General features: G+C 43.4%; 2 protein-coding genes across 51 annotated transcripts in view; one reads left to right on the forward strand and one right to left on the reverse strand.

Annotated features, from left to right (window-relative positions):
- The window catches only part of PBRM1 (polybromo 1), a 128294-nt gene extending 108238 nt beyond the window's left edge, over nt 1-20056 (forward strand). For 22 of the 50 annotated variants that reach the window (XM_082701028.1, XM_082701034.1, XM_082701029.1 and 19 more), the window contains 8 exons: nt 2973-3156; nt 3927-4137; nt 4762-4963; nt 8384-8548; nt 11918-12073; nt 15231-15301; nt 15415-15631; nt 17186-20056. In XM_082701028.1, the coding sequence (XP_082557154.1) occupies nt 2973-3156; nt 3927-4137; nt 4762-4963; nt 8384-8548; nt 11918-12073; nt 15231-15301; nt 15415-15631; nt 17186-17358 (1379 nt within the window). In that variant the 3' untranslated portion in view covers nt 17359-20056. The remainder of the gene's footprint in view (nt 1-2972; nt 3157-3926; nt 4138-4761; nt 4964-8383; nt 8549-11917; nt 12074-15230; nt 15302-15414; nt 15632-17185) is intronic. The other 28 variants (XM_082701052.1, XM_082701057.1, XM_082701053.1 and 25 more) reach the window with 3 other exon arrangements.
- Nucleotides 20057-23619: 3563 nt separating this feature from the next.
- On the reverse strand, nt 23620-27303 carry UQCC5 (ubiquinol-cytochrome c reductase complex assembly factor 5). The gene is made up of 2 exons (XM_082701543.1): nt 27082-27303; nt 23620-23724 (listed from the first exon to the last, which is right to left on the reverse strand). Exons 1-2 carry the CDS (start codon nt 27230-27232, stop codon nt 23633-23635), a joined length of 243 nt encoding a protein of 80 aa, XP_082557669.1. The 5' UTR covers nt 27233-27303; the 3' UTR covers nt 23620-23632.
- Nucleotides 27304-27327: the final 24 nt, after the last annotated feature.

The raw sequence follows: 27327 nt of genomic DNA on the forward strand, positions 1-27327 counted from the left end.
TAAGTAATCTGCTCAGGTTTGCTCTGGGAGCTTTTGTTCCCTGAACGCTTTCTGTACAGCTTTGGAGGACGGGAACGAAAATGGCAGCCTCCCAATCTCCAGCCTGAAGAAGCCAAGAGCTCAGGGCCCCATTCTTCAGTGAGCCCTCAGAGAAAAGCAGTCAACCCCTCCCGTCTCCCTGGTCTCCGGCAGCACTCCCAGACTAAGCGTTTCTATCTCTGGCGCACGGCACTGTTTGGAGTCTCCAAACCCAGCAGATTCCTGCTGTGTACTTCTGCACCACTCCTCCAGGAGGAGGGAGGAGGTGGGTCTCCCTGGATCTGCCACTTGTGGAGTCCCTGCTCAAAGAGCAGTGGTCCAACTGTGCCTTGGATCACAGTTTAAGGTAATCCCGAGCTGAGAACCCACTGCTCGGCTCCATCTCTGCCGCCAGCTTCCCTGCTCTGATACCTGGCAGCTCTGCCACAGACATCCCCGATCTTCCTGTGACCGCGCAGGACCTGAGACCACACTGTTCCAGCGAGGGCTCTACCCCAACCTGGCCACTGGGAGTGACATCCCTCAGTGGAGCAGACTTATGAAAGTTCTGATTTTATGCTCCGCAACTCTCTCACTTGCTGAGAGCCAGCTGACAGAGGCTCCCCCTCACCTCGCGCCATAGTCTCTCTTTCCTTTTATCACCTCAGATTCACTTGTCACGTCCTGCCTCCCAGAGAGCGGTGACTTTTCTGTTCATAGAGTTGCTGCTCTTCTATTTCCTGTTGAGTTTGTAGGTGTTTGGAATGCTTTGGTAACTGTCTAGTTGAATTCCTGGGGCCAGATGAAATTTAGATCTCCTACTCCTCCACTATCTTGCTAGACCTTGAATTTTAACGATTTTTAAGTGTACAGTTCAGTGATTCTAAGTCTCTTGACGATATTATGCAACCATCACCACTGTTCAATTCTAGAATTTTTATCTTTCAGACAGAAACTTCTGTGCCCAGCAAGCAGTAACTACCCATTTCTCCCAGCTCCTGGTAATACCTGTTCCGCTTTCTGTCTCTATGAATTTTGCCTATTCTAGGTAGCTCATGTAAGTGAAATCATGTGATAGTTGTCCTTTTGTGTCTGGCTTATTTCACCTTAGCATTATCTTCTCAAGGTTCATCCAGGGTATAGCATGTATCAGAATTTTATTCCCTTTTAAAGCTGAGTAATATTGCATTATATGTATATATAACATTTTGTTCATTCATCTGTTGATGGCCATTTGGGTGGTTTTCACCTTTTGACAGTTGTGAGTAATGCTGCTGTGAACATTGGTATACAAGTGTCTAATTGAGTTGTTATTTTCAGCTTTTTGGATATTTACCTAGAGATATAATTTCTAGATTATATAGCAATCTGTTTAACTTTTTTTTTTAAGATTTTATTTATTTATTTGACAGAGATCACAAGTAGGCAGATAGGCAGGCAGAGAGGGGGGAGGAAGCAGGCTCCTTCCTGAGCAGAGAGCCCAATGCAGGGCTCGATCCCAGGACCCTGGGATCATGACCTGAGCCAAAGGCAGAGGCTTTAACCCACTGAGCCACCCAGGCGCCCCTCTGTTTAACTTTTCGAGAAACTGCCAAGCTGTTTTCCATAGCAATTACACTATTTTACATTCCCACCAGCAATGTACAAAGGTTCCAATTTCTCCACATCTTTGCCCACACTTATTTTTTTTTTTTTTAAGATTTATTTATTTATTTATTTGACAGAGAGAGAGAGAGAGAGAGAGAGAGACAGTGAGAGGGAATACAAGCTGGGAGAGTGAGAGGGAGAGGGAGAAGCAGGCCTCTATTGAGCAGGGAGCCCAATGTGGGGCTTGATCCTAGGACCCTGGGATCATGACCTGAGCCAAAGGCAGACGCCTAGCAACAGAGCCACCCAGGTGCCCCATTTCTGGTTTATTTTTGTAATGTAATAGCCATTCTAATGCGTATCAACTGGTATCTCATTGTAGTTTCAATTTGCATTTCCCTAATGATTAATGATGTTGAGCTTTTTTTGATGTGCATATTGTCCGTTTGTATATCTTCTTTGGGGAAATGTCTATTCAGATCCTTTGCCTGTTTTATAATTGGGTTGTTTGGTTATTGTTGAGCTATAGGAGTTCTTTGTATGTTCTGGATGCCAGACGTTTTTACCAGAAATATGATTTACACATACTTCTTCTGTGGGTTGCCATTTCACTTTCTTGAGCGTGGGCTTTGAAGCACAGAAGTTTTTCATTTTGATGAAGTCCAGTTTATTTGAGTGCTTACATTTTGGATGTCACATCTGTGAAACCATTGCTTAATAGAACGTCATAACGATTCATACCTATGTTTTCTTCTAAGGGTTTTATAGTTACAGCTCTTACATTTGGGTCTTTGATCCATTTTGAGTTACATTTTTGTATATGGTATGAAGTAGGAGTCCAACTCCATTCTTTTGCATATGGAAATTCACTTGTCCCAAAACTGTGTGTTAAAAAGACTCTTTCTCCCCACCTTAAATTGTCTTGGCACCCTTGTCAATAGCCCATTGCTTGTAAAAATCCAGTTGTATGGATTCATATCTAGACTTTTAATCTGTTGATTTGCACACTTATCCTTACACCTGTGTATCCCTTTTATATCTGACTTTTGAATCATGTGAATGTATTCATTCAAAAATAATAAAAATTTTAAAATAATTGTTAGCTATAGGGGCGCCTGGGTGGCTCAGTGGTTTGGGCTGCTGCCTTCGGCTCGGGTCATGATCTCGGGGTCCTGGGATCGAGCCCTGCATCGGGCTCCCTGCTCCGCAGGAAGCCTGCTTCCCTCTCTCTCTCTCTCTCTCTGCCTGCCTCTCTGCCTACTTGTGATCTCTGTCTGTCAAATAAATAAATAAAATCTTAAAAAAAAAAAAATTGTTAGCTATAGCCACAGTTCACTCCTTTAATTTCCCTCAAATCTTTCTTTCAGGAAAATGTGCTGTGTTGTCATTCAAGGACTTCCTCTCCTGCAGACCAACTGAAATACCAGAAAATGACATTCTGCTTTGTGAGAGCCGCTACAACGAGAGTGACAAACAGATGAAGAAATTCAAGGGACTGAAGAGGTTTTCACTCTCTGCTAAAGTGGTAGATGATGAGATTTATTACTTCAGGTAAAGTTTGAAAAACAAAAGAGAAAAGAGCACTTTAGCTCTTAAAAGGAAAACTGATATCAAAATCGTTTAGACCATAGTGGTTTTTTATTTTTCTTAGGTCTTAAACTAGAACAGCTGTTAATTCAGCTAAAAATTAAAGGAAAATCATCCTAATCTGCTGAGATGTGGTAACTGCCCTTGACATGGACTCCAGTAATTGTAATATGGAGGCAGCGTCCTTGAATCTGGTTTATAGCCTGTTAAAAGATTGCCTAGTTCCACAGTATGAAAATTCTTTTCACTGTATTATATGGGCAACTAGATCCCAACTTTGGACCCAGTACTTCTGTGGGTATTCAGCGCTACCCTTTAAAATACAAACATCCATGAGTACATGTGACTTTTATAAATACACATTTAAGTTCTTTCATTTGCTGATTTAGAGTATACATTGCAGATTGCAGAAAATTTTTTTTTTTTTAATTTTGTTATTTACCTATGAGAGAGAGAGAGAGCGCGGGGAGGAGCAGAAGGAGAGGGACAAGCAGACTGCACTGAGTGCAAAGCCCTGTTGCACCGAGTGCAAAGCCCAGCTTCAGGGCTCAATCCCATGACTCCCAGGAGCATGAACTGAGCTGAAACCAAGAGTCAGACACTTAACCAACTGAGCCACCCAGATGCCCCAGGAAGTCTTCTAAATCTTAAACCAAAGTGTTGCTTTCTGATGAATCCTGGAATGGTGTTTGGGGATTTTATTTATTTATTATTTTTTATTTCACTTCTTTTAGAAAACCAATTGTTCCTCAGAAAGAGCCCTCACCTTTGTTGGAAAAGAAGATCCAGTTGCTAGAAGCTAAATTTGCTGAGTTAGAAGGTGGAGATGATGATATTGAAGAGATGGGAGAAGAGGATAGTGAAGTCATTGAGCCTCCTTCTCTACCTCAACTTCAGACCCCCCTGGCCAGTGAACTGGATCTCATGCCCTACACACCCCCACAGGTGATGGTGACAAGTTCCTGTTACTTGTCTTAGGCTCAGCTTTGGTTCATAGCACGCTCAAGCCAAAGGAAGGAGACACCTAGCCCCCACATATGTGAGCTTCAGCCTGCAATTCTGCAGGAAGGAACTGATTTTTTTTCTTTCTTGATGCCACTAGGAAAAATTTTTCATTTCTTGTCTTTTTAAAATGTGCATAGATAACTATTTTTAAAGCCACATTAAGTTAGAATGCTCTCCCTGCCTTGTGTTAAAGGAGAGCAATGAAGAGTGGCATCGCCCTGTTACCCTAGCTTTTACTGCTCGTATCTTTCCTCTCTCCTATAGACCCTCATCTGGGTGGAGGTGATCCCTATTCGTATTTTTTCCTCATTCAGAATTTTCCCAAGACATAATTGTGAGGTCATCATTACAAATTACAGTCATGGAATTCAGTGAAACTTTCATTTATTTGTTATATGGTAAGCGGCAAGGAAGAACTTTTTAGACCAAGGAAATGGCCAGCTCTAAGTTAAACATGTCTACAGAACAGTAACTATTGAATCACATGTTCCTGGCTTCCAGAAACCTTGAGCAGTTAATCAAATGCGATGTTCTGATGCGCTATAAGAGCTTTCTGTCTTACAGTCTACCCCAAAGTCTGCCAAAGGCAGTGCAAAGAAGGAAGGCTCCAAACGGAAAATCAACATGAGTGGCTACATCCTGTTCAGCAGTGAGATGAGAGCTGTGATTAAGGCCCAGCACCCAGACTACTCTTTTGGGGAGCTCAGCCGACTGGTGGGGACAGAATGGAGAAACCTTGAGACAGCCAAGAAAGCAGAATATGAAGGTAAATAGAAACTAGGCGCAACTATCTCAGTTTTCTAAGCAAGGGGGTGTTTTCAGGAATGCACGTGCATAGATAGGTTTTACTCTCTTGTTCTTACCACTTGCACATGAACTTTGTGTTGGGGACTGTCTGAAATGGCTCCCATCCAGCAGTTTAAATGCCAGCCTTGTCCTGACCGAGCAAGCACTGACCCGGACTTGGCCTTTGATCCTGGTGGGGTGTTGTTTTGTTTTGTTTTGTTTTGTTTCTTTTTCCCGAAAAATTTCTCAAACAAATATTTTGCTATTAAAATTTGCATGATTTTCTTCTTTCATTGAGTCCTGTAAGCACACATGTGTTGAGCTGGGGAATGATTTGTACAATTATATTAAATTATTAAATTAGATATTAAATTAGTATATTAAATTAGAATTTTGGTTAAAATTCATCTGAAAGGGGGCTTTCAAAATTAGGATTTATTATGGCTCTTGATAAGCCACACGTTTAAACTCCAGGCTGAGGCTTGGCTGAAAGCGCTTGGTTTCCTAGGCCAGTCCTGGCCTGTACTATGTCTGCATTCGTAGCTACTTTTAAGGCACTTGAAGTCTCTGATAAAGCTCAATCGCCTTCATTTTCCTTTTACTCTATAATTAAATCATTTGGGGCCATGAGCTATCATTTAAGGATTTGGTGGTTCTTAGCCTTTAGGGACAAGTACTTGAGATTTTGGGTTTGTTTTTTGTTTTTGTTTTTTAATGTCAGGCATACCTTTAATAAATGAGTAATGAACATTAGCTTAGGCAGTACTCTTGCCTTTGGAGCTATATTTTTCCATTTGGTATTGTATGTGATGGTTCATTTTGCCAGTTTAGAGCTATCTCTCAGTGTTTCACCACTGTGGTCAACCATATCTCTTCTTGGCTAAATCCATTATTTTCTAGGAAACATAAAGAAATTAATTAGGGCTGCCTCCTTTATTAAAGTTTATGGTGTTTCCAAAAACAATTTTTTTTAAGATTTTATTCCTTTCATTTATATCAATTGATAATTATAAAATTATCTGACAGGCTTCCCCAAAGATTTTCTGCAGAATCCTAATCCTGCAAGATGTTAGCCAGAAAAACCTTTGTGGCAAAACCAGTTTGAGAAGTACTCCAGACATTCACTCTTGGAAACTCACAGTGCATATTCCCACATTAAAGTCTTTAAGACCTACAGTAAACACCTGTTTTTTTTCACCTGGCATTTTCTGAAACTTGACCAAGTATTCATATAATACCTTCTAATATCATAAAGAACAAATAATTTGCAGAATTCTCTTTAAGAAACCCTAGTCAGTTCCATAAGAACCTCAGACTTTGGGGGCGGGGGGAGAATGTCCAAGTTTATAGAGCTTTGATATTTCTGACCTTAATGATAGTTACGACCAAAGATATCACTCCACTGGAGGAGCGTTGGAAATGAAGCTCGCTTGGGTGTAAAGCCCCGTCTAAGTCAAATGAAGCCCATACTCTCTGGCTGGTTATTTAGAATGTGAACAAGAAAGACAGATGTGTCTGGATGTAGTGTAAAAGTAAAAACACTGGAGCAGGGCTGAAGAGAGTGAGAAATGATGGCTTCTAGGAAAGTCTCCCATATCCAAAGGGAGTCTGAAATTCAGGGAAAACCGAGTGAGATGAGTTGTGTATAATTCAGCAGTGTCTGTCTAAAACAAAATCTGAACTTTTGTTGTTGTGACCAAAACCCAATTTGGTTTTGAATTCAAAACCCAGAGTTTGGAGTTTGGCTGGCTTCATTTAACAATTTTCTTTTCCAACATAGCCCCTTGGGCACTTCCTGGAAAGAGCCAATAGGTAGCCAGTCCTATATCTGATACACAAATCCGAATTTTTCTTTTTTCAACTTTTTTTTTTGCTCTCCCATTTTACTGTCATTTGTGTAATGAAAATACTAGAGTTTGATGTGGGGGTCTAGGTCATTCAGTGTTTTTTTTTACTGCTCGCACAAGGACATGGGTTGTTCAGTTGGCCTTTTCCCCTCACGCTCATTGTACAGAGGATCTGTAAACTGGGACAGTGTTAGTGAGTGATGACTTGCCTATCTGGCAACTCTGTCGTAGCCTGGGAAGCTTTGACTTGCTTGACTTTCACATTCTTATACACTAACAGAGGACTGGAGCTGTTGCTTCTTGATTCTCTTTAAAGCCATGGGATCTCAAGCTATTTTCCACTCCTTCGATCAGCCAACAGTATCTTTTGAGTTCCATGTTGGAGGGTTAATGTGTGGCAGTGGAATGTGCTATTGAGTCACGACCACATGTTGCTGGTTCTCTCTGTAGCCTTGGACAAGTCACTACCTGTCTCCCAGCCTCAGTTTGCCCTGTGAGGAGTAAGGAGGCTTTCCTTTATATGAATAGTGAAGCAGTATAAGCCCTGTATTGTGGGTGTGTGGGGAATACACATTTCTAGAGTTTTCTAGAAAGGGTCCAGGCTGTTAACTCCTAAAAAGACTGGGAATGTGATTGTTGGGGACTACTGGCTATGGAGGTACAGGACAGAACAGCTCAAAGGCGTAAGAGACATAGCAAGGTGTGTTCCACAGCCCAGAACTGGCACAAGCAAATGCTCCTCTTGCATTTTGGATGAAATAAGAGTGAATTCTTGGAACTTTTGCTGATTTAGGATAATTTATGGTCACTATTGAACTGCTCAGCTTCAGGAAACCTGGTTCTGGCAGTACATGTCCATTGCTTCATATGTGTATACATATTCCCTGCTTTGAATGACTGTAGCCTGGAGTATTTTTCCCTTGGGGTTTATTAAACATGACCTCTTGGCTTAATTAGGATGTAGAAAGTAGTGTTTATTTTCCCTAAAACCTTGTGGAGGAGGCAGTAAGCTACTTTTCCCTTACAGAGTTAATCTTCTTCAGCTGCTAAACCCCATGACACCAATGACAAGAGTCCTCAAATCATAGTAAAATTGGGTGCAAGGAATCAGGAAAGTAGTGTAAGTAACAATTGTGCCAAAAATTATAATGGGCCATGGAATTGCTTCATGTTGAAATTATGAATAATTTGTAATGCTATTAATACTAGAATAATGGCAGCTCTTCTCATCTTCAGGGTGCCTTGTGAGATTAACCACGTTGGTTTCGCTGCTGACGTGTTTAAATAAAACCTGTGCTTTCTGAATGTGTGTTGCAGTCTTAACATTCTTGAAATCTTTGCAGACCAGTTCTCAAGATGGGATAGGAAAGCTGGACTCTAGGTTACCAAGTGAAATCGGCCCGACTCCTCCTGTGTTGAGACTAGTCATCTACTGTTCCTTCCGTTGAGACAGAACTGTTGCCTGTGTTTTTACTAGTCCTGTTGAATGCAATGGATGGTATTTTGAATTCCTGGGTTAAAAACAGAATTGAAAATCTGAAATGCCTTTACAGAGCGGGCAGCTAAAGTTGCTGAGCAGCAGGAGAGAGAGCGAGCAGCACAGCAACAGCAGCCGAGTGCTTCTCCCCGAGCAGGCACCCCTGTGGGGGCTCTCATGGGGGTGGTGCCACCACCAACACCAATGGGGATGCTCAATCAGCAGTTGACACCTGTTGCAGGTAAAAACAGGAGCTAAGACCATTTTTTTCCACTTTTAAGAAATTCCTTCATTTTTTTTTTTCTCCAATGAGGAGTAGGCCACAGTCTTTAGGCTTTTCTCATGGCAGAGTCAAAGTTTGAAGTCGTCCATGTCGTCCTTATATCGCCTATCCCATATGGGCAATGCCTCCCCTCTGCCCCAGAAATGGGCCCTGGGCCCAGCCCTGGGGATTGGTAGGGAGCAGCTCTAGCCTGGCTGTGGGCATGGTCTGGCGACATATCCCACCCTAGACTGCTCTTGATGTAGAGCGCTAGAGCAGGAAGCATAAACAGACCCTGAATTCCGTTCTGGAGGGACTCGCAAGAGAAAACACAAAACTAGCATTCAGGTGATGTCGATTCTCCCCTCTCATTCCAGTATTCAGTTTGCCTTGTTCTGCTGCAGCCATCCTTAAGAGACTGGCCATTTAAAAGGATTTTTGACAATGAATTGTAAATCCTTTCTTGGTCACTAATGTGCATGACTGCTAAGTGGAATACAAAGTCCTTATTCAATTCATTGTGCCCACTCTGTAATGCTTTTCTATTTAATTACATTAAACTGCATTTTCTGTTAGTATCCCAGTCACATATTTTTAAAAAAAGAAAAGAAAATGATGAATGTGGTTTGCTTGTGTGTGTTGTCTCTGGTTCTGGTGGCCATAGCAAATTTGGCTATTCTTGAATTGAATATCCTTGTCCGACCTGTCTCCAGTGCAGACTGCTTCTCGGGTCCCTCCTTTGTGATCTCCCTAAGCCTGGTGAGATCCATTCAAACCACCTGAGTGTCTTCTTAAGCAAGCGGTCTGACCTCTTTTCTTCGCAGGGAGTCCAGACAGTGTTGTTCAAGGCAGGCTCATTGGGATGCTGTTTTTGTTTTTGCTTTTTTGTATTTGCTTTTTAAGGAAGAGTAGCATAGGATAACTTTTCCATTGTCGCTCCTACCTTTTGTGATGGCAAGTTCTCACATGCACTGTCGCTGAGCTCAGCAGTTGCACTCGCCAGAGCACATCTGAATCATGGCTTTTCAGTACTTTCAGTGTAACTGACGTTGATCTAACAAATCTCATAATCGCCTGCTCTATTCCATGGCCCATTTTGGTTAATGGGGTTCCAGAGGGTTTTATAAATCAGGCCTTGAACATGGGGACTTTGAAAGTTAGAATTCCCTCCTTGACATTCTGTTTTGTTCTGTTTGATACGTGATCTTGTAGCACTGTGCCCTTGACTAAAAAGCCCGGGGACACATTACCAAAATGAATTCAAACAGCTAAAAACATTAAAACACAGCAGCTGCAGCATTTTAGCTCCCTGTTGGGGAATAACATCACAGCGCTCTGATGGGTGAGGAGGGTGGGACCCCTTCTAGAAAGACCCTGCTCCATTATTAAGCATGTGTTGCCCAGATTCCGGGCCATGGGAGTGAAGGGTAAGCAAGCAGTCTTGACAGGCAATAGTCTTTGGTCCACAGCAGGAACTTCGCAGCTGAGAGGGTGATTTTTCATGGGTTTACAGATTGCTTAGGGCCCAAGTCGTAGCCTTGTTGCTGTCTGAAACCAGCTTTGCTTACAAGCATTAAAGCTCATTTGAACACATGTGACTGGGATAATAAGTGCCAAAGTACAGTTTAATGAAGACAAGTGTCATGTCTTTCAGTTCTTAATAATTTCTTCAACCACAGCCCGTGAAGGCTGCGTTCAGATGGGCTTTTGTAATTGAAAGCAAAGCCTCCCGACATTCTTAAACTCCCACCTACTTGTCCCTAAAAGCTGTCTCTGGTAGCGTGGTTAAGAGGCCGTTTGGTAGCTTTGATTTCCTATGTTTAAGATGTGTGTCTGTACAAAAGTAGTTTTTACTCTCTGAACTCTCATTTTAAAAAAATGAAACCCATAATCCTGTTTCATGTATAGAAGTATTATTTAAAATTCGCTTTACTGGTTTGTGTAAGTTTTTCAGTCAGCTTAGATAGGACTCATGAAGCAGGCTGAAGCAATCTCAGAATTTTCAGTAATTTTACAGCTTCAAAAGACTAAATAAACTTTTATAAACAAATACCTTTCAAACAGTTCTTGAGGGAAAGTCAAAGAGTAAAATCCTTAGAATGTGGAGTTTTCCACTGTTTCCCAGGGTCCCTCTACAAAGAGTATTTTATAAAAACGAGCTTTGGCTCCAGTCCCTCAAGCCTCCCTTTGTGCAAGAAGCTGTGACCAAAGGTGATTGCATTTTGGGGGTAGTCTTATGTTCTGTTTATTGTGATCATTTCAAATCCTAGAAGAGTCAAGTTGTTTTTCTTGCTTAAAAAAAAATGTCCTGTGGCTTTAAAGGTCTTTTGCTAGGTGAGTTTTTGACATTTTGAAATTATTTTCTTCCTTTCACTCCTTTTGCCAAAAATACTTGTTTCTTGAAACTCTTCCCTAGCCAGGAGAAACTATTTTGTGTTGTGAGGATGCACTTTGAAAATAAAGGAATAAAAACCTCTGTTCACAGAAGTTCTGTACCTCATTTAAAATGTTCCCTGTTAACTGAAGGTTTACATGAGGGCTTTATGTGAATTCGGACACAGAAGTAACAATTGCATTTTCTCATGCCAGCAGAGCCTGATTCTCCAGCCATTCCTTCTGAGGTCTGCGTGCCCGCTACCAAGTGACCTGGGCTTAGTTTGGCTTGGGAGGGTTTAGGTTTTATCTTTATTTTACCTGTTTTGAGATCTAAAGATGAAACATCATCCATTGTAATGGCTCTTCTCTGTTCCCCAGCTCAAGGCTGAGCATGATCCGTTTTTACCAGTAGTAGTGGGGCTAGAAGGGAGGGGGAAGCCTTGAAAAACTTTCGACCCCACCTACCCCGCCCCCAGCTGGAGAACCATGCTTTGTGATCAGGGCTGTGCGCCTCATCTCCTTCCATTCCAGTTTCCCCTCATGTATACCCATGACAGGCATATGAGTGTGGGCAGAGTGCAATGATGGGGTTTCTACTGATCAATTAGAATCGCAGTCGCAGAACTGGTCACTCTGTTTGAACAGCTTGCAATAATCATGACCTTGGGAAGGCTGTTACTGGAACTCCTCTTTATTATTATTTAACCGAAAACATGCAGCGTATTTATCCCAGGGAAGATAACTACAAATAATAATATACTAAGTACTAATTCATCCACAGATGTTGGATTTCATATTTGTAACTTTTTATTTTGTTCATTATTGCAACAAAATAATTGCACTAATTGCCGTTATATCATGCAGTACTAAGGGCGCTTTATTCATTGGTAGTGCATGTGGGGGGGGGTTGGTATTACTTAGCTCATGTTGCATGTTAATGATGCATGTCTGAAATTTGTTGTGTCCTTCAAGGCATGATGGGTGGCTATCCGCCAGGCCTTCCACCTTTGCAGGGCCCAGTTGATGGCCTTGTTAGCATGGGCAGCATGCAGCCACTTCACCCTGGGGGGCCTCCACCCCACCATCTTCCGCCAGGTGTGCCCGGCCTCCCGGGCATCCCACCACCGGGTAAGAACTTCATCGTCATTCACTCATTAATCTCATCTTCATATTCTCTTTTTTCCTCCGTCAGCCAGTTGTTCCAGGAGGTAGCTGCTGCCCACTGTGGCCAGCCCTTTCCTCACTGAGAAGCCCAGGGCTGCCAGCAGCAGGGCCTGTCCTGTGTATTAAGCAGGCAGCTCAGCACCTGTGCCCTCAGGCAGCTGACTGCCTAGCGGCGGCGCAGGACACATGGCAGAGACCAGACTAAGCAGACCATGGGGCAGAAGGCATGCTCGCACACCACTCAGACAATTTGACATGTGCTCAGAATGCCAAATACAGCCTAGAAGGCCACGCCCTCATTATCAGTGAATGAAGTTTCCCAAATTGCTAGTTCCAAGTCACATATGAAAGCACTTTTGGTCCTGAGTGCAATTCTTCCTCTGAAGGAAGGTTCAATTCTTACTGAAGGATTGTCTTCTGTATAGAATCCTTCTTCATCTCCTGTTTCTCAAACAGCCCTTCTAAGGGGATTGGAGAGTCATCAGTGATGATGAAGAAATCCTTCAGTCAGTCATTCCAGGAACAAAAAGGAGGGAGGGAACAAATTTGCAACCAACACATTTTCTGTCTGTGAGTCCCCTAAGAAGTATGATGTAACATTTTAAAGAGCACCAGCACCCCACCCTACTGACTGCAGACACTGATGTAGCTGTCACAGAATCTCAGAATTTATTCCATGTGGAAATACATAAATGGAGTTCAGGAAGAACTAGAGGTTTACTTTATAATTAGTAAGTTGAAATACTGTGAAAGGAAAATCACAGGCTCCCATATTCATATTAATTTCCATCGTATGCAAAAGAGCTGGGCTTTAGCTATAATCTAGTTGGAGGGAATGTGACCTGAAGATAACTTAGAATAACATTTGGTCATTATCCAGAATATCCACTTACAGCCTGGCCCAGATGACAAAATGTAGAATGTTAGATTTGCTTACACCAGTAGTGGGTTATACGGAGTTCGGAGTTCTAGAGGGTCACCCAGCAGTGTGCAGGGCGAGTGAACCTGGGGGCTTGGCCTAGAGCCTCTAGCCACACTCCTGTGACTGTTGTTTAGAGAGTGGCCAGAACTCCACACACAGGTTTGATCCAGATATACTGAGGAGGAAACGTTTATGGGACTGGGTGCTTCCTATAGAAATGGTGGCCCGTGTGTGAGTCACTCTTGCAGCACAAGTCAGTTATAAAATGGGTATACCCATATGACCTGTAGACTTGGCCTTCATTCTGTGCCCTCTCACCTTGGCATTGGGTATCTGACTGACTCAGACCAGGTTGGACTTGACTTCCAGGTGCATGTGTTACTCACTGGGAGCCACATCTAAGGCCAGTACCCTTTAAGTAGCAGATAACTTTTTGGTGGGTATTGGGCACACTGTGTCCCTTTTATGTGCTTCAGGTTCCTAACTGCAATGGAGGCAGCACACATACACTTGATTTTAGTCGGAGAGACAGGAAGAACCCCTCTTAGTGCCCGCACGTGCGCACGTGCGCACATACAAACACACACACACACACACACACACGTACCCATCAGCTTAGGCTTTAAGGAGCGGACTCAGGGAGCTCTGGTGATTCAGTCCACATTCTCACTAACTTCCCCCTTGCATGGCCTCTGTAAACAGGAAGCAGGGAAGTGTGCTCGCACAAGCGCACACACGTATCTGCTCAGGCTTTGAGGAGAGGAGGCCTTAAGGATTTCCTGGTGACTTAGCCCACATTCTCACTGGTACCCCCTTGCATGACATTTGTAGACAAGAAGTAGAGGGAATTGCTGAGTTGTTTGTGCCCTGCAAAACTAGAAAAAGGCAGCTCAGGGAGGCCCCCTGCGTTATGGGATGTGAGGAGGGTGAGTGTCTGGGGGACAGTGGTGCACAGGGGTTGTTAGTATGTTGCTGGACTAGCAGCTTACCCACCACAACCTCTTAAACCAGTCACAGATGAGCATGAGGATCCTGCTGTGGTGATCCAAGTAAACTTCTGGGTACTTATAAAAATCCCTGCTTTGTAAACAGAGGCTTATTTTTATGTATTACTTCCTCTCTAACAAATATCTAATCCTTCCTGGAAGTGGTCTTTAGCAGTTCTTTGTCTTAGAATAGTGGACTGGTTCTGCCCGGCCAAAATAGCAACATTTTAGAATCCAGAGAAACTAGCATATGAAGTGAGCTCCTTTTGATCCTTCTTTGTAGCTGGCAGGACTTGTTTAAAGTTTAAACAGCAGCACACCAGGGTTTGGGCTATAGCTTATTAGTTTTCAATGAATCGGGACCCTTGCTTATTTCAGCATCTGTTTAGTGAATGGACAGGACGGTCCCGAGATTGAAACAGCCCCAGACAGTATATTTAGGACATCTCACCATTATCAGCTCGTACCTACGGGACAGAAATTGCTTGTGAGGAATCATCAAGGGAAGTTCACAAAATTATTCCCAGGTACAGAGTACAAATATAGTAGGTCCATGAAGTGTCTTTCCCTTTGTCATTTTTGCATCTGAAGTGACAGCAGCGAAGCTGATCTGCCTCCAGATGGTCCTTTTCACAGAGCCGCTCACCAGACGGAAGTGCCCTGTCCGCCAGTATTAGTGACTCCTGTTAGAAGCAGAGGTGCTGGGGCCCGTGAGAGGGCAGCAGGGATGTGCCTCCCGTCTCCACGGGGCTCACTAAACTGTGCCCTTGCACAGCCTCTTCCCTTGTGTCCCTGCTCTTGAGCCCGATGGCAGAACCATTACTGCCAAAATGAAACCCGGGCTTCAGTTGCAGGAAAATGTGTCGTCAGAAGAAAATTACTTTGAAAATAGAGACCTAGTCCGACTAAGCTGACCTAGGGGAATGTTAGAATTGTATCCAAGGTTCAAAGCATTTCTAAGCCATGAATAATTAATGCACATCTGACAGGTTGTACTAGCATTATACTTAAAGTACCTAAAAAAACAACAGAACGTGAAATTTTCTCTGTGAATGCTGCATCCCATTTTGGGTGCAGAGGGTTCCTATCGAAAAAATTCAAAGGCAGAGATCCATAGGTTTGCATTATAAATGGCATCATTTCTTATCAGTAGTTTTTCAGTAGTCCTCTCAACCCAGAGCCTCTAACTGTGCCATTGCATTCTGAATTATAGGTGTGATGAACCAAGGAGTGGCCCCTATGGTGGGGACTCCAGCACCAGGCGGAAGTCCGTATGGACAACAGGTGAGACTCTCAGTTGGATTTTCTAGGACTTGACAGAATTCAAGTTACCCTATTTCTCAGAGTACATGCCAGGTGTTTTTTTTCCCCTCACCGTGTGCTCTGTGTTCTTTCAGGTAGGAGTTTTGGGGCCTCCAGGGCAGCAGGCACCACCTCCATATCCTGGCCCACATCCAGCTGGCCCCCCTGTCATACAGCAGCCGACAACGCCCATGTTTGTGGCTCCCCCACCGAAGACACAGCGGCTTCTCCACTCAGAGGCCTACCTGAAATACATCGAAGGCCTCAGTGCTGAGTCAAACAGCATTAGCAAGTGGGACCAAACCCTGGCAGGTAAGGAGTCCTTCAACAAGCCTTTGTGAAGTCCCACTGCTGTTGGCATTATATTGTAGGGTAGACACCACTTTTCTCAGAGGAGTAAAATGAATTCTGTAATAGAAGGTTTGGAGCTTTTTTGTAGAGTGACAGCACACACTGAAAATGGGGCTTTTGCTGTATTTCTGAGTTTTGTCATAAATATCACTGCTCTCTTTTTAAGTGTATTCTGAATTTTTTCAATCCTTTTTTAGGCATTTGGGTATTAGTATAGATGCATTTGGGTAAATTAAAAATTCCTTCGGTTCAGGGCATCTGGGTGGCTCAGCCGGTTAACCTGTTTCAGTTAACCTATCGAGTTACTTATTCAGTTCAGCAGACTTAATGTGTTTTCAGTACATACTAAAATAACTTGCCTGGGGCTCTGGGTGGCTCAGTCAGTTTAAGTGGCTGACTCTTAATTTTGGCTCAGGTCATGATCTCCAGGTTGTGAGCTCAAACCCTAAGTGAGGCTTCATAGTGGGCAGTGAGCCTGTTTTAAGTTTCTTTCTCTCTCTGCCCCCCCCCCATAAAGTTAAATCAAATTAAATTAAATAACTTGGCTGGTTTCTAGAAGGAAAGGTACAAGCTCCTATTCATCATTCTTCATTTCTTTTTTTTTTTTTAAGACTTTATTTATTTAGTGCCAGAGGGCGGGAGCAGGAGGAGGGGCAAAGGGAGAGGGAGAGAGTCTAGAGCAGACTCCCTGCTGTGTGCAGGGGCTGATGTGCAGCTCGATCTCACATTGCTGAGATCAGTCACCCTTGAGATCGTGACCTGAGCTAAAATCAAGTGTTGGATGCTTAGCCGACTAAGCCATCCCGGTGTCTCTCATTCTTCATTCTAAACCAGTTTGATCATTTGATTTCTTTCAGAGTAATAGGTATGTTTTCGTTTTCCTCACATTTTCCTTTTTAGGAACTTTTGTTAACACTGAAGAATTATTAATTTTTTAAAGAGCTATTTACTTGAGAAAGAGAACAGTGAGGAGAGGCAGAGGGAGAGGGAGAGCAAGTCTCAGACAGACTCCAGACTGAGCACAGAGCCCAACCTGGGGCTTGAGTTCATAACCTGAGTCAAAACCAAGAGTTAGACGCTTAAACGACTGCACCACCCAGGCATCCCTGGAGAAACGATTAATCATCAGGACTTCCTGCAACACAATACTAGTGATTAGATCTTTTAGGTGTTTGTGCAACTCTGATGTTCCCATTCATAGAGAATTATGTTACACTGTGCAGCTCTTTTGTTAAGTCATTATTATAAATTAGAGAATTTCTAAAATACAAACCATAAAGCAGTAAGACATCCTTAGCTAGGTTGCCTCGTACCCAAGTGTGCAGTTTTTTAAAAAAAAGATGCCTAATAAAATGATAGAGAAGACATTTGCTTGGAAATACCCTGCAGAGTTAAATTCATAATACTTAATAAGTGTTATATGCTTTAATAAATAACCAGACCTTAGGTCTAAGGGGGAAATTGTTACCTTAAAATTCCTACTTTTCTTCCTCTTGTGTGCATTTTAATTTTCAGCTCGAAGACGCGATGTCCATTTGTCAAAAGAACAGGAGAGCCGCCTCCCCTCTCACTGGCTGAAAAGTAAAGGGGCCCACACTACCATGGCAGATGCCCTCTGGCGCCTTCGGGATTTGATGCTCCGAGACACCCTCAACATTCGCCAAGCATACAATCTAGAAAACCTTTAATCACATCAATTACGTTTCTTTTATAGAAGCATAAAGAGTTTTGTGGAACAGTAGCCATTTTAGTTACTGGGGGTGGGGGGAGGAACAAAGGATGATAATTTTTATTGCATTTTACTGTACATCACAAGGCCATTTTTATATAAGGACACTTTTAATAAGCTATTTCAATTTGTTTTTGTTATATTAAGTTGACTTTATCAAATACACAGAGATTTTTTTGCATATGTTTCCTTCGTTTAAAACCAGTTTCATAATTGGTTGTATATGTAGACTTGGAGTTCTATCTTTTTACTTGTTGCCATGGAACTGAAACCATCAAAGGTTTTATCTTGGCTTGGGGTTTTGGTTTTTGGTTTTTGGTTTTGTTTTTTTTATAAAAGAACAAACAAAATGAAAAAAATACACACACACACACACACACACACACACACGCACGAGAGTTTACAGATTAGTTTAAGTTGACAATGAAATGTGAAGTTGGTCCTAGTTTACATCTTACAGAGGGGAGTGCACTGGAGTCTGCTTTACGTACTTGAGTATCTTAAGCCTCTTCAGCAGAAGCTGTCTTTTATAGTTGAAGTGAGAAGTTATTTTAGGTTACAGGTGTTTGGCAGACCTGGCACATTTGCTCTGTTAACTCAGAGACTTGCTCCAGAAATCTGAAGTCAGTGCTGTGCATCCTTCTGCCCCTGGTGCATCTCCCGGACCCCTGGAGGGGGGAGCATGGTTTCTTGTGCTCTTAGTCATCTGTGGTGTCAGTTAGTTTTGCAGAACACGTGCACAACCCTGAATTATCTTTAGTCTTGGCAGGTAAGTTTAAGGGTACTTTTGATCTATTTATATTGAATTCACAATTTATGCCTATACTTGCTAGATGATTTAAAATTTTAAATCTCTTACATTGAAAACCATTAAGTTCGCCTTGAAAAGCATTGAGGTGTGCATAGAGGTGATTTATTTTTTAAACCTAACACCTAACCTAACATAGGGAAGGGAGTGCATAACCAGATACGAGCTTTGTCAGAAGCATAATTGTAAAAAGGGTAGATTGTCTACATAAGCACGTATGTTTTCGTATCTTTATTTCCTCACCAGATGTGGCTTTTTTTTTTTTCTTTCTAAGTTTCAGTGTTGTAATTCTCAACCAGAAACTTAAGGCTTTCTAAAATGTTTTTTAAATTTAACTTGTGCTTTTGTATTTCAGGAGAAAGTAATTATAATCTAAGAAAATACTCACTTAAAAAGACCAATATGGATCCCAAACATTTGGGGTTGACCCTTTCTCTTTCACATTAGCCTAGAATGAGTATCTGGAGGCAGCATATGATTCGCTGACAGGTAGAAAAGCACCACACCTGGATTCCCCTCGAGGTTTTTGAAACCTGTTTTTTTGTAACAAGATTGTTGCCGTTTTGGTGGAGCTTCCCTTGCTGTTTGTAAATTGAGAGAGTGACTCTCACAGGATACTTTTTTCTTTTAATCTGGTATGAATCAATACCTGGATATTTAATTGCCATTCTTACAAAATCATGGGGACAAAAGTGTGTAGAATGGAAACAAGTCTCTTGTATTCTAAATACTTTAAATACAGGAGGCCCTTGTAACCTCATTGCCTATAGTCAACCACTGGGTCTCAGTTTGCATCAAGTGTTTTGAATAATTCTGAATTTTAAAAAATGTATTGCAATAGTATGTCAGTACCTTATTGTTAAACTGAATCAGAGAAAGAAATCTTCACTTCCTAGTGATTTGGGCCATTGAGTCATCATGGACTGTATAATACAATCAGATTATTTTATTTCTAGACATTCTTGAATTACACCAAAGAACCTGAAATCTAATTTTGGTTAAGTTATTTATTTATTTCATGCACCCATCTTATTTCCCTTTTTAAGGTCTGGATGAGACTTCTTTGGGAAGCCTCTAAAAACTCTTCACTGTGGGCTAGGTGGGGCATTAGAAGCCAGGGCACTCCTCCTCCAGGCTCCTTCCCAGTGTCTAGAGGTGCTGTAGAAACCATAGATCCAGCCAGGGGCTTCCCTAAGGCAGTGCAGAGCCGGGCCAGGGGGCCAGTAGGCAGGCCCTAATTAAGTTTAAAAAAAAAAAAAAATCTATGTATTTATTTTAGAATCATGTCTTTCTGTATATTAACTTGGAGAGTATCAGTGAATATATAGGATATAAGATTTGAGGTCAGCCATCTTCCAAAAAAGATAAGCCAAAAAAAAATTTTTTTAATGTCCTGACTTAAGAAAGTACAAGTGAACTATATACATCTTTCCCCTCCCACTCCATGAATTTTAGGAACTAGTGATATGGCTTAGAAAGTTTAATGGCCTAAATATTTTCAAAATGTAACTTCATGTGGAAAAGAATTTTGTTTATTTGGAGGAAAACCTCTAGGTTTAAAATAGTATGTCAGCCAACTGATTTAAAAGGCCTTTGAACTGCTTTGATTTTGAACCCACCCTTGTCTTCCTATGAGGAAGAACTGACAGAGGACACTTGTGTGAAATCTCAAACTGGTGTTGTTGACTTCTGAGCTTGAACATTTTGCAGACCTAATTAAAAACTTGGTTTATTCTAATTTCTGTATCAGAGGAGGTTTAAGTGGTAACTAGTCCTTTAACATGTATGTATCATATGTTTGTTCATTTAAAGCTTTTTAATCCAAATAAAAATGGAGTTTGCAAAGTGATTTGGATTAACCAGGTTTGGTTGTTCTGTTAAAGCTGTGTCAGATGTTAGGTTCAAACAGGCTTAATTCCTGCAAGTCTTGATTCTGTGCTGACAGGGTTATAGCTGCCAATTTAAGGGAACAAAACTCCTCAGGTGGAGGTCAAAGTCAGTGAGTGAGCAGACCCTGGTTCAGGGCTCAGGCTGCATTAGCACAGGCCGAATGCAGCCAGCCACACTGCAGCTCAACACGCCCCACACCACGCCTCTCAGGCAGTCAAGGAATTCCTAACATGTCCTCATCGTGGGCAGAAATACAGGTTGAAGTTAAAATTGGAGAAGTATTGATGGTGGAAGGTAAGGAAAGCATGTCTTGTATCATAAAGCATTGTAAGCCCTTTGTCAAACAGTCAGGTGTCTGTGGCCAGAAGAGACGGGTGGCCCAGGTTGTCTTTAACATGCTTATAAGCTCTTAAAAATATGACCACACTTTTAATAGAAGTGTTGGTAAAATCAACCAACTGTTTTCCTCTAATATCACTTTGCAAATCCCTGTGGCTCTGTACCCCTAAGTGTTTAGGGCTGTACTGCCATCTGTGCTTACGAGCTTATTTTGAATAATCATTGAATAGTCAAACATTCCCACTGAACACTGAGCGAACAAATACTGCTGTTCCTTTTCAGTTTGGAAGTGTGCTAGATCAGCCAAATGAAAGTTCAGAGCTGAACACATAATAGACTGCTTCTGTCCCCGGAACAGATGTGGCATTGATGCCTTGTGGGTTGCACATAAATGTGACAAGAAATTCCCAATCCAGTGCACATGTATAGAGTGTGAACTGATACTGTACTGCTTTTCTAGGAGAGAATTGCTTTGGAAAGCACCAAGGTCCAAATGTGCACTTTTTTTTTTTTTAAGATTTTATTTATTTGACAGACAGAGATCACAAGTAGGCAGAGAGGCAGGCAGAGAGAGAGAGGGGAAGCAGGCTCCCAGCTAAGAGAGCCGGATGCTGTGCTCAATCCCAGGACCCTGGGACCATGACCTGAGCCGAAGGCAGAGGCTTTAACCCACTGAGCCACCCAGGTGCCCCAAATGTGCACTTTTTTACAGAGAAGTAACTTGGTGTGAAAAATTGAGACATACGAAAAGAGAAGAGAGATCAATGTGTTTAAATTATACATCTGAGATTTAGGCAAGACTTTCAGAATAGAGGGCAGCCCCCTGGGTCCCCTCCCTTCCCAGGAGCTTTGTAGTACCACTTTGCTATCGCTCAGTTAACCATTCTTTGCTGCCCCCTCACCAAAAGACTTCCAGAATAGGATAATTAGAGGGATCAAGATAGCCCTCATTTATTGAGAATCTGCTGCGTACCTAAGTTAACTTTCCCTATCAGTTTATCTGGTAAAGTGAAGCACTCCAAAGCCCACTTTCCTTAAAATTTTTTAAAGATTTTATTTATTTGACAGAGATCACAAGTAGGCAGAGAGGCAGGCAGGTCAGGGGTGGGGGAGAGCAGACTCCCCACTGAGCAGAGAGCCAGATGCGGGACTCAATTCCAGGACCCCGAGATCGTGACCCAAGCTGAAGGCAGAGGCTTTAACCCACTGAGCCACCCAGGCACCCTAAAAGTTCACTTTCCTTACCCAACACCATAGTGGAAGTAAATTTCAAGCAATAAATGCTAATTCAATTTTTGTCATTCTAGAAGTACGGTTTTTAAAACCTGGGTCATTAGAAGCTTTGCCACATAGTTTACACTAGGAGGCACTGCAGTCCTATAATTGCATGTAAGAGCATTGCTCTAACCGTTTTTAAAGTTCCCTAAGTAGTTCCTGTGCCTACTAAGTCAGGCAGAGTCAGATTCTGTACTAGGAGGGTTAATTTGTTTTAAGGTGAATTTAAAAAGCTTTCACCTCAGTTAACAGAGGTTAGTTTTTACCCTCTAGCATCGAAACTGATATGCTCCGAAAGTACCTTCAATTTAATGCAGTAAGTGCTTTGCCAGTCTCCTTGCCTTGAAGTAGCATTTCTTATCTACAAAGTGTTGTTGTCCTTCAGTAAAGCAGCACGCTAATACAGATTTTTAAAAAAAGAAGAAAACTCTTTAAGGAAGGTTAAACATGCATTTGTAGCTCGTGATTTTCTCTGGGGTGCAGACAGGGAGGTGGCCCAGGGAGGGAACCCACAACAGACATGTAAGTTAGTCGACGGTTTTATTAGCATTTACAACTTCCCTTTGTAAACAGTGTGTCCATTACATATTCTCTGTATATATCAGTACTAAACTAAAACCAGGATGGGGGAAAAGCATGGAATAAGGCCATGTTTAACTGGGAGAATGTGACCACAATGTAATTCCTTAACGCTGTAGTCTAACCACTAAAATGCCTGTGAGGTTAGGTTCACCAGGAACTCTCTAGGCACACAAGTGCACAGGAGAAACACCTCCCTCTCCCTGGTGCTGTGGATCATCACTGGTCTTCGCATGCAAGCCATCTCTGAGCAGTGATTGAGCTGGTATGGGTAGTGCTTGAAGGAGATCTGAGTAGTCAGTGGCTTGCTATTTATACTGAATTGGTTCTAATATCAATGGACTGAAATTAGAAAAAAAAAAACAAAAGCTTGGGAAGGTAGGTTCGTGGCAGAGATCTTTAACCTGAGATTACCCTGTGGCCTTAAGCATCTGCTTCTGTAATATTCATGAGCAATTGTTAGAAACCATTATGAAACTTAGCCTTCTTTAATATAGAGATGTGTTCTTGATTAAATAGATGTTGGATGTAGTTACCAAGCTTGGAGTAAAAGGAAAAAAAAATGGATAAAGCCTTCGTTTTTGCTATCAGCTGACCCAGACTTACTCTGGGTCAAATTACAAAATCTCTCCCCAGTAGACTAAGCCTCTGACTTAGCTGAAGTCTGTGGTGGTTTTATGGTTTTGCTTTTTCAGTGTGAAGGTTCACTTTCTTAGGGAAGAAGCAATGTCTTTACCTTCAACAGCTTCATGAAAGCACATCTTCATCACAGACACACACAGTGTGAAGCCTCCCCCCTCTGGAGTCTTCCTGGAGCTCCAGCAGCCCTTGTATGTTTGTGGGACAAAGGAAGGGGTTATTTCTGTTCACAAGAGCACCTGACCTGAGTAATGTATGGTCAGGAATTCCCACCAGCCTCGCAAAATGGTGACAGATTGGTAGCTGGCAGAAATGTAATCTGCAAAATTACCCTGGTTTAAATAGTCCTGGAATGGAGAGTTTACTTTTATGTCCATGATGAAATCTGAATTCTGCAAAAAAGTAAGGTTATCAATGTGTTGCCTAGAACAAAAGACTCACAAACAATTCCGACTGTACTAAAAAAGCATCCTGCTTGATCCATGAATTGTTTTAAGAAATATTTCATAGAATAGATTCATTGGGCAGGTGTGTTTCACGAGGAAATAGTTTTTCCGTTAAGTGTTGTCCAAAAGTGACTTAGGAAGTATTGAAGCAGACAGGAAAACTATAAAAATTCTTTGTCAAGGCAGTTCTGAATAAGAACAAGAGATCCAAAAGGTACATTTTCAAAGGAGTTGAAACCAGCAGTGAAATTTCATATTCACTTTATTGATGGCTGAAGTTCAGTCTCCGATGCATTTTCCATCCTCCTCTGATACTGTCGTTCTGAGGCTTTTCTACGGTAGACATCATCTGTGTCAAATAAAAATTTTACTTAGACTTTTAAGAAATAGGAATTAAAGGTACTTAGATCTGACTAATTTAATGAACAGTCTAGGTCTGTCAGCTTTTTCTGAATCTCATTGTTTTAACTCAAGGCCAAAATAAACTTCATTTAAAACAAAACTTGGAGGGGGGTGTGCCTGGGTGCCTCGGTCAGTTAAGCGGCTGCCTTTCGCTCAGGTCATGGTCGCAGGGTCCTGGGATTGAACCCTGCATCGGGCTCCCTGCTCCACAGCAAGCCTGCTTCTCCCTCTGCCTGCCATTCTCCCTGCTTGTGCACATTCTCTCTCTCTCTCTGAAAAAATCTTTAAAAATAAAAAGTTAAATGCAGTTCTGCACATCAATAACATGGTGAGAGTCCGTGTCTTCAAAGACAGGTTCGTGTCCTAGCACACCTCTTAGCAATGTTTTAAGACTTTCCTCACTTCCTTCCCTACCCCACCCCCCAAAATGTCTATTTTCTCCGAAATCATCCTTAACTAAAGTGTCTCAAGGGTGCTGCTTGCCCTTTGGCTCTGCAGCTCCCTTGCCCATCGCCAGGAACTCAGAGTGGGGAGGTCAGGTCCCTTGTTCTCGGCTATGCTTTTCCACACTGCTGATTCTCCACCCTCTTCCTTTTTGGCTTTTGCCATCTGCCACAGTCTTCTCTGCAAGGGCATCTGCTCTCTACTCCCCTTCAATCACTGTAAACGCGGACATCTAGGTCAGGCTCCTTGACCTGTCCTGTGCTATCTTCCCAGGCAACGCCACCCACCGTGAGGATGAAGCGCTCGTCCCCTTCGCCTGCTTGACTTCTCCAGTCAACCTGTGCCGTCTACTTGCAGGGCTCTCTCAAATAATTCACCCTGCTCCGACCGATTCCTCTACTACCTTTCTAGGCATTCTATCCTTGGACCTCTATTTAAAGTTCTTCCCCAGGCACTTGGCCCCTGAACACCCCCTCAGCCCCACCTTGTTCTATCTTCCTGCTCAAACCAGCGGCAATTCCCTCCTAGCAATATCAACTTCTTGACACACCTTCAAAACCTGAACTACAGATTCATCCAGCTGCCCTCCCCCATCCCTCCCTCTGCTTGCTTTGCACTGTGGGGCTAACTAATGCATATAACTGGGCCCTCGGTGGTGCCGCCTAACAACCCTGTTTCCTCAGTCATGACCCTGACCCACCCTCACTCACCCCCAGATGGCCATGAACTTTCTTCACACAGATCAGTCATCAATAGAGAACTAACTTCTAGCTAACTTTCAAGGGCTACTCCTATCACCCTGCTCTGATCCCAACCTCTCCTACCTTCTCAAGAGCCAGTTATCTGCAGCCTCTCTCCACTCCCCTTTCCTGACCAGCATCTTTGTCTCTCCTGGAGGGCCGACCTCCCATTCGCCTAGTTGGAGTACCTGGACCTCCTGTCTTCTGTGATAAACCCTCCTGGTTTCCCTATTTGTCTCTCCAGCCATTGCCAATCACCCTTAAAATGTTGGGATTGGACTCTGACTTTCATCACAATCTGCTTCCGAATGACCCACAAACCCATATCCATGGCCCAGATGTGCCTCCTGAGCTTCAAATCTGTATAACCATCTCCACCTTAGCATGTCCAAAACAGAGTCTGGACTGTCCTGCCAGTATCCCCCCTGCACACCAGCTGTCCTACCGGAAGCCTACCCTGCTCATCCGGAGTCCACTCAATTACCAGGCCCTGTCAGGACCACCTCCCAGATATCTCTCAAGTCCACTCACTTCTTGGCATCCCGTCTGTCCCCACCCAACCAGGCTACCGTCTCAGACCTGAACAGCCACACAGCCCAAGTACTCTTGCCCCTTCTCCCCAAGAAGCCATTCTCCTCCTGTGATAATCCACTGCTGCTTAAAACCCTTCAATCCTTTAGGTACAGTCTTGGTTCTCCAGTCCTGTGGCCCTGCCCAGGCACATTTCTAACCACTTCATCCCTCACTCTGCTCACCTGCAGTCCCTCAAACAGTAAATATCCACACCGTGGCCCTGTGTTTGCTCTCACCACTAGCATGAGACACTTTCAACTCCACGAACATTCCCCTCATCTGGCTGACCTACTCAGTCAGTCTGCAGTCCCCACCTGACATGGTAACTCCTGGATGCCTTCCCTGCACCATCTGATCCAACTGAGGTAGCCCCACCCAAGACCACCATTGCCCCCCCCACACACACACACACTTCCCCTCACAGCACTGATCACACTTAATAGTAATTGACGTTATGATGGGTCTCTGCCGTTAGAACTCTTGTGGAGTGGGGGACTCTCTACCTTGTTCATTATATACTCTCATGGGTGCTCATTAAATACCATGAATGGATAAACAAAAGGACTAATCTTTAGAAACACTAATGTAACTGTTTTTAAAATAAGGGTTGGGGGAAATCCCTGGGTGGCTCAGTGCATCTGCCTTCAGCTGAGGTCATAATCCCAGACTCCTGGGACCCAGCCCTGCATTGGATCCTGCTCAGTGGGGAGCCTGCTTCTCCCTCTGCCTTTCTCCCTGCTTGTGCTCTCTTTGTCAAATAAATCAAACTTTAAAAAGTGAAGGGTTGGCTCCACTGGCTGGCTCAGTCAGTGGAGCTGCAACTCTGGATCACAGGGTTGTGGGTCTGAGCCCCATGTTCAGTATAGAGATTATTTTTTTAAATCTTTTTTTAAAGAATTTTTTTTTTTTTTAAATAAGGGTTGGCAGTTCATAAGTGACACATGTTTCTAGAGAGGGACAAAGCAGAAAGGACTTAGGGGGTGGGAAAGTCTTTCCAGAAGAACTGGCCTTTCCAGAGCTAGTGCTCCACAAAGCAGCGCCCGGCACTCTTTCCACAGTGCTGGACGCCGGTGCCAATGACTTTGCCCGGCAAAGACAGTGGTAGCTAGGCAGGCAGAGCAGCTCCTTCCAGGGTTTGGACTGAGGAATCCGGAAGAGGGCTGGCTAATTAGCAGGAGATTCCCTGAATCTTCAGGATCCCACTCCCTTCCACGGCGCTGTCAGCAAGTCTGTTCCTTAGGACCAAACAACGTCACCGGCCCGCAGGGACGCGGGGCAGGCTTGAGAGCAGAGCGTCCTGCGTCAAGTCACGTGCTCTCCCCGAAAGTGCAGAGAAGGTCTTAAGGTTGGACGCAGACATGCCTTTGTCACCCCGGGCCGCGAACGGAAGCGTCCTTGCCCTTCTAACCACGGTAAGAGCAGCTCAGCGCTCTGAATGGAACAAGCGGTCTGCAACCTAAGACCGCCCCCCCCCCCCCAGGACAAGGGGTCCCTAGCCGCCTCCTGCCTTCCTGAAATGAGACGGACCCTGCTGCACCCCCACTTACAGAAGGTCTCCTGGCCCACACGCAGTTTAATCATGATCCACTCCATCGTTCCTCCCAGGACAAAAAAAAAAGGCAAGAACCTGTAGACGCCGAATCGATCCTTCCCGGGCACCCGCTGCAGGACCCGCTTCACCTGGGCCCTGGAAAACATGCCCGACCCAGGTCGTGGAGAGGGGTACGGCAGAACCGGGAGCCACGGGAGCTGCCCTCCCACCCCCGAACTGGAGCCGAGCCCGGACGCCTAGA

This window comes from Mustela nivalis (genome assembly GCF_964662115.1).
Source record: "Mustela nivalis genome assembly, chromosome: 1".
In the NCBI taxonomy this organism is placed as follows: Eukaryota; Metazoa; Chordata; class Mammalia; order Carnivora; family Mustelidae; genus Mustela; species Mustela nivalis.

What these genes read in the sequence shown, in the direction of transcription:
- UQCC5 (XM_082701543.1), bottom strand. Translation starts at nt 27,232, where the DNA reads ATGTTTTCCAGGGCCCAGGTGAAGCGGGTCCTGCAGCGGGTGCCCGGG. An exon ending in TGTGGGCCAGGAGACCTTCT is followed by an intron (nt 23,725 to 27,081) that starts GTAAGTGGGGGT and finishes TATTTGACACAG; the next exon opens with ATGATGTCTACCGTAGAAAA.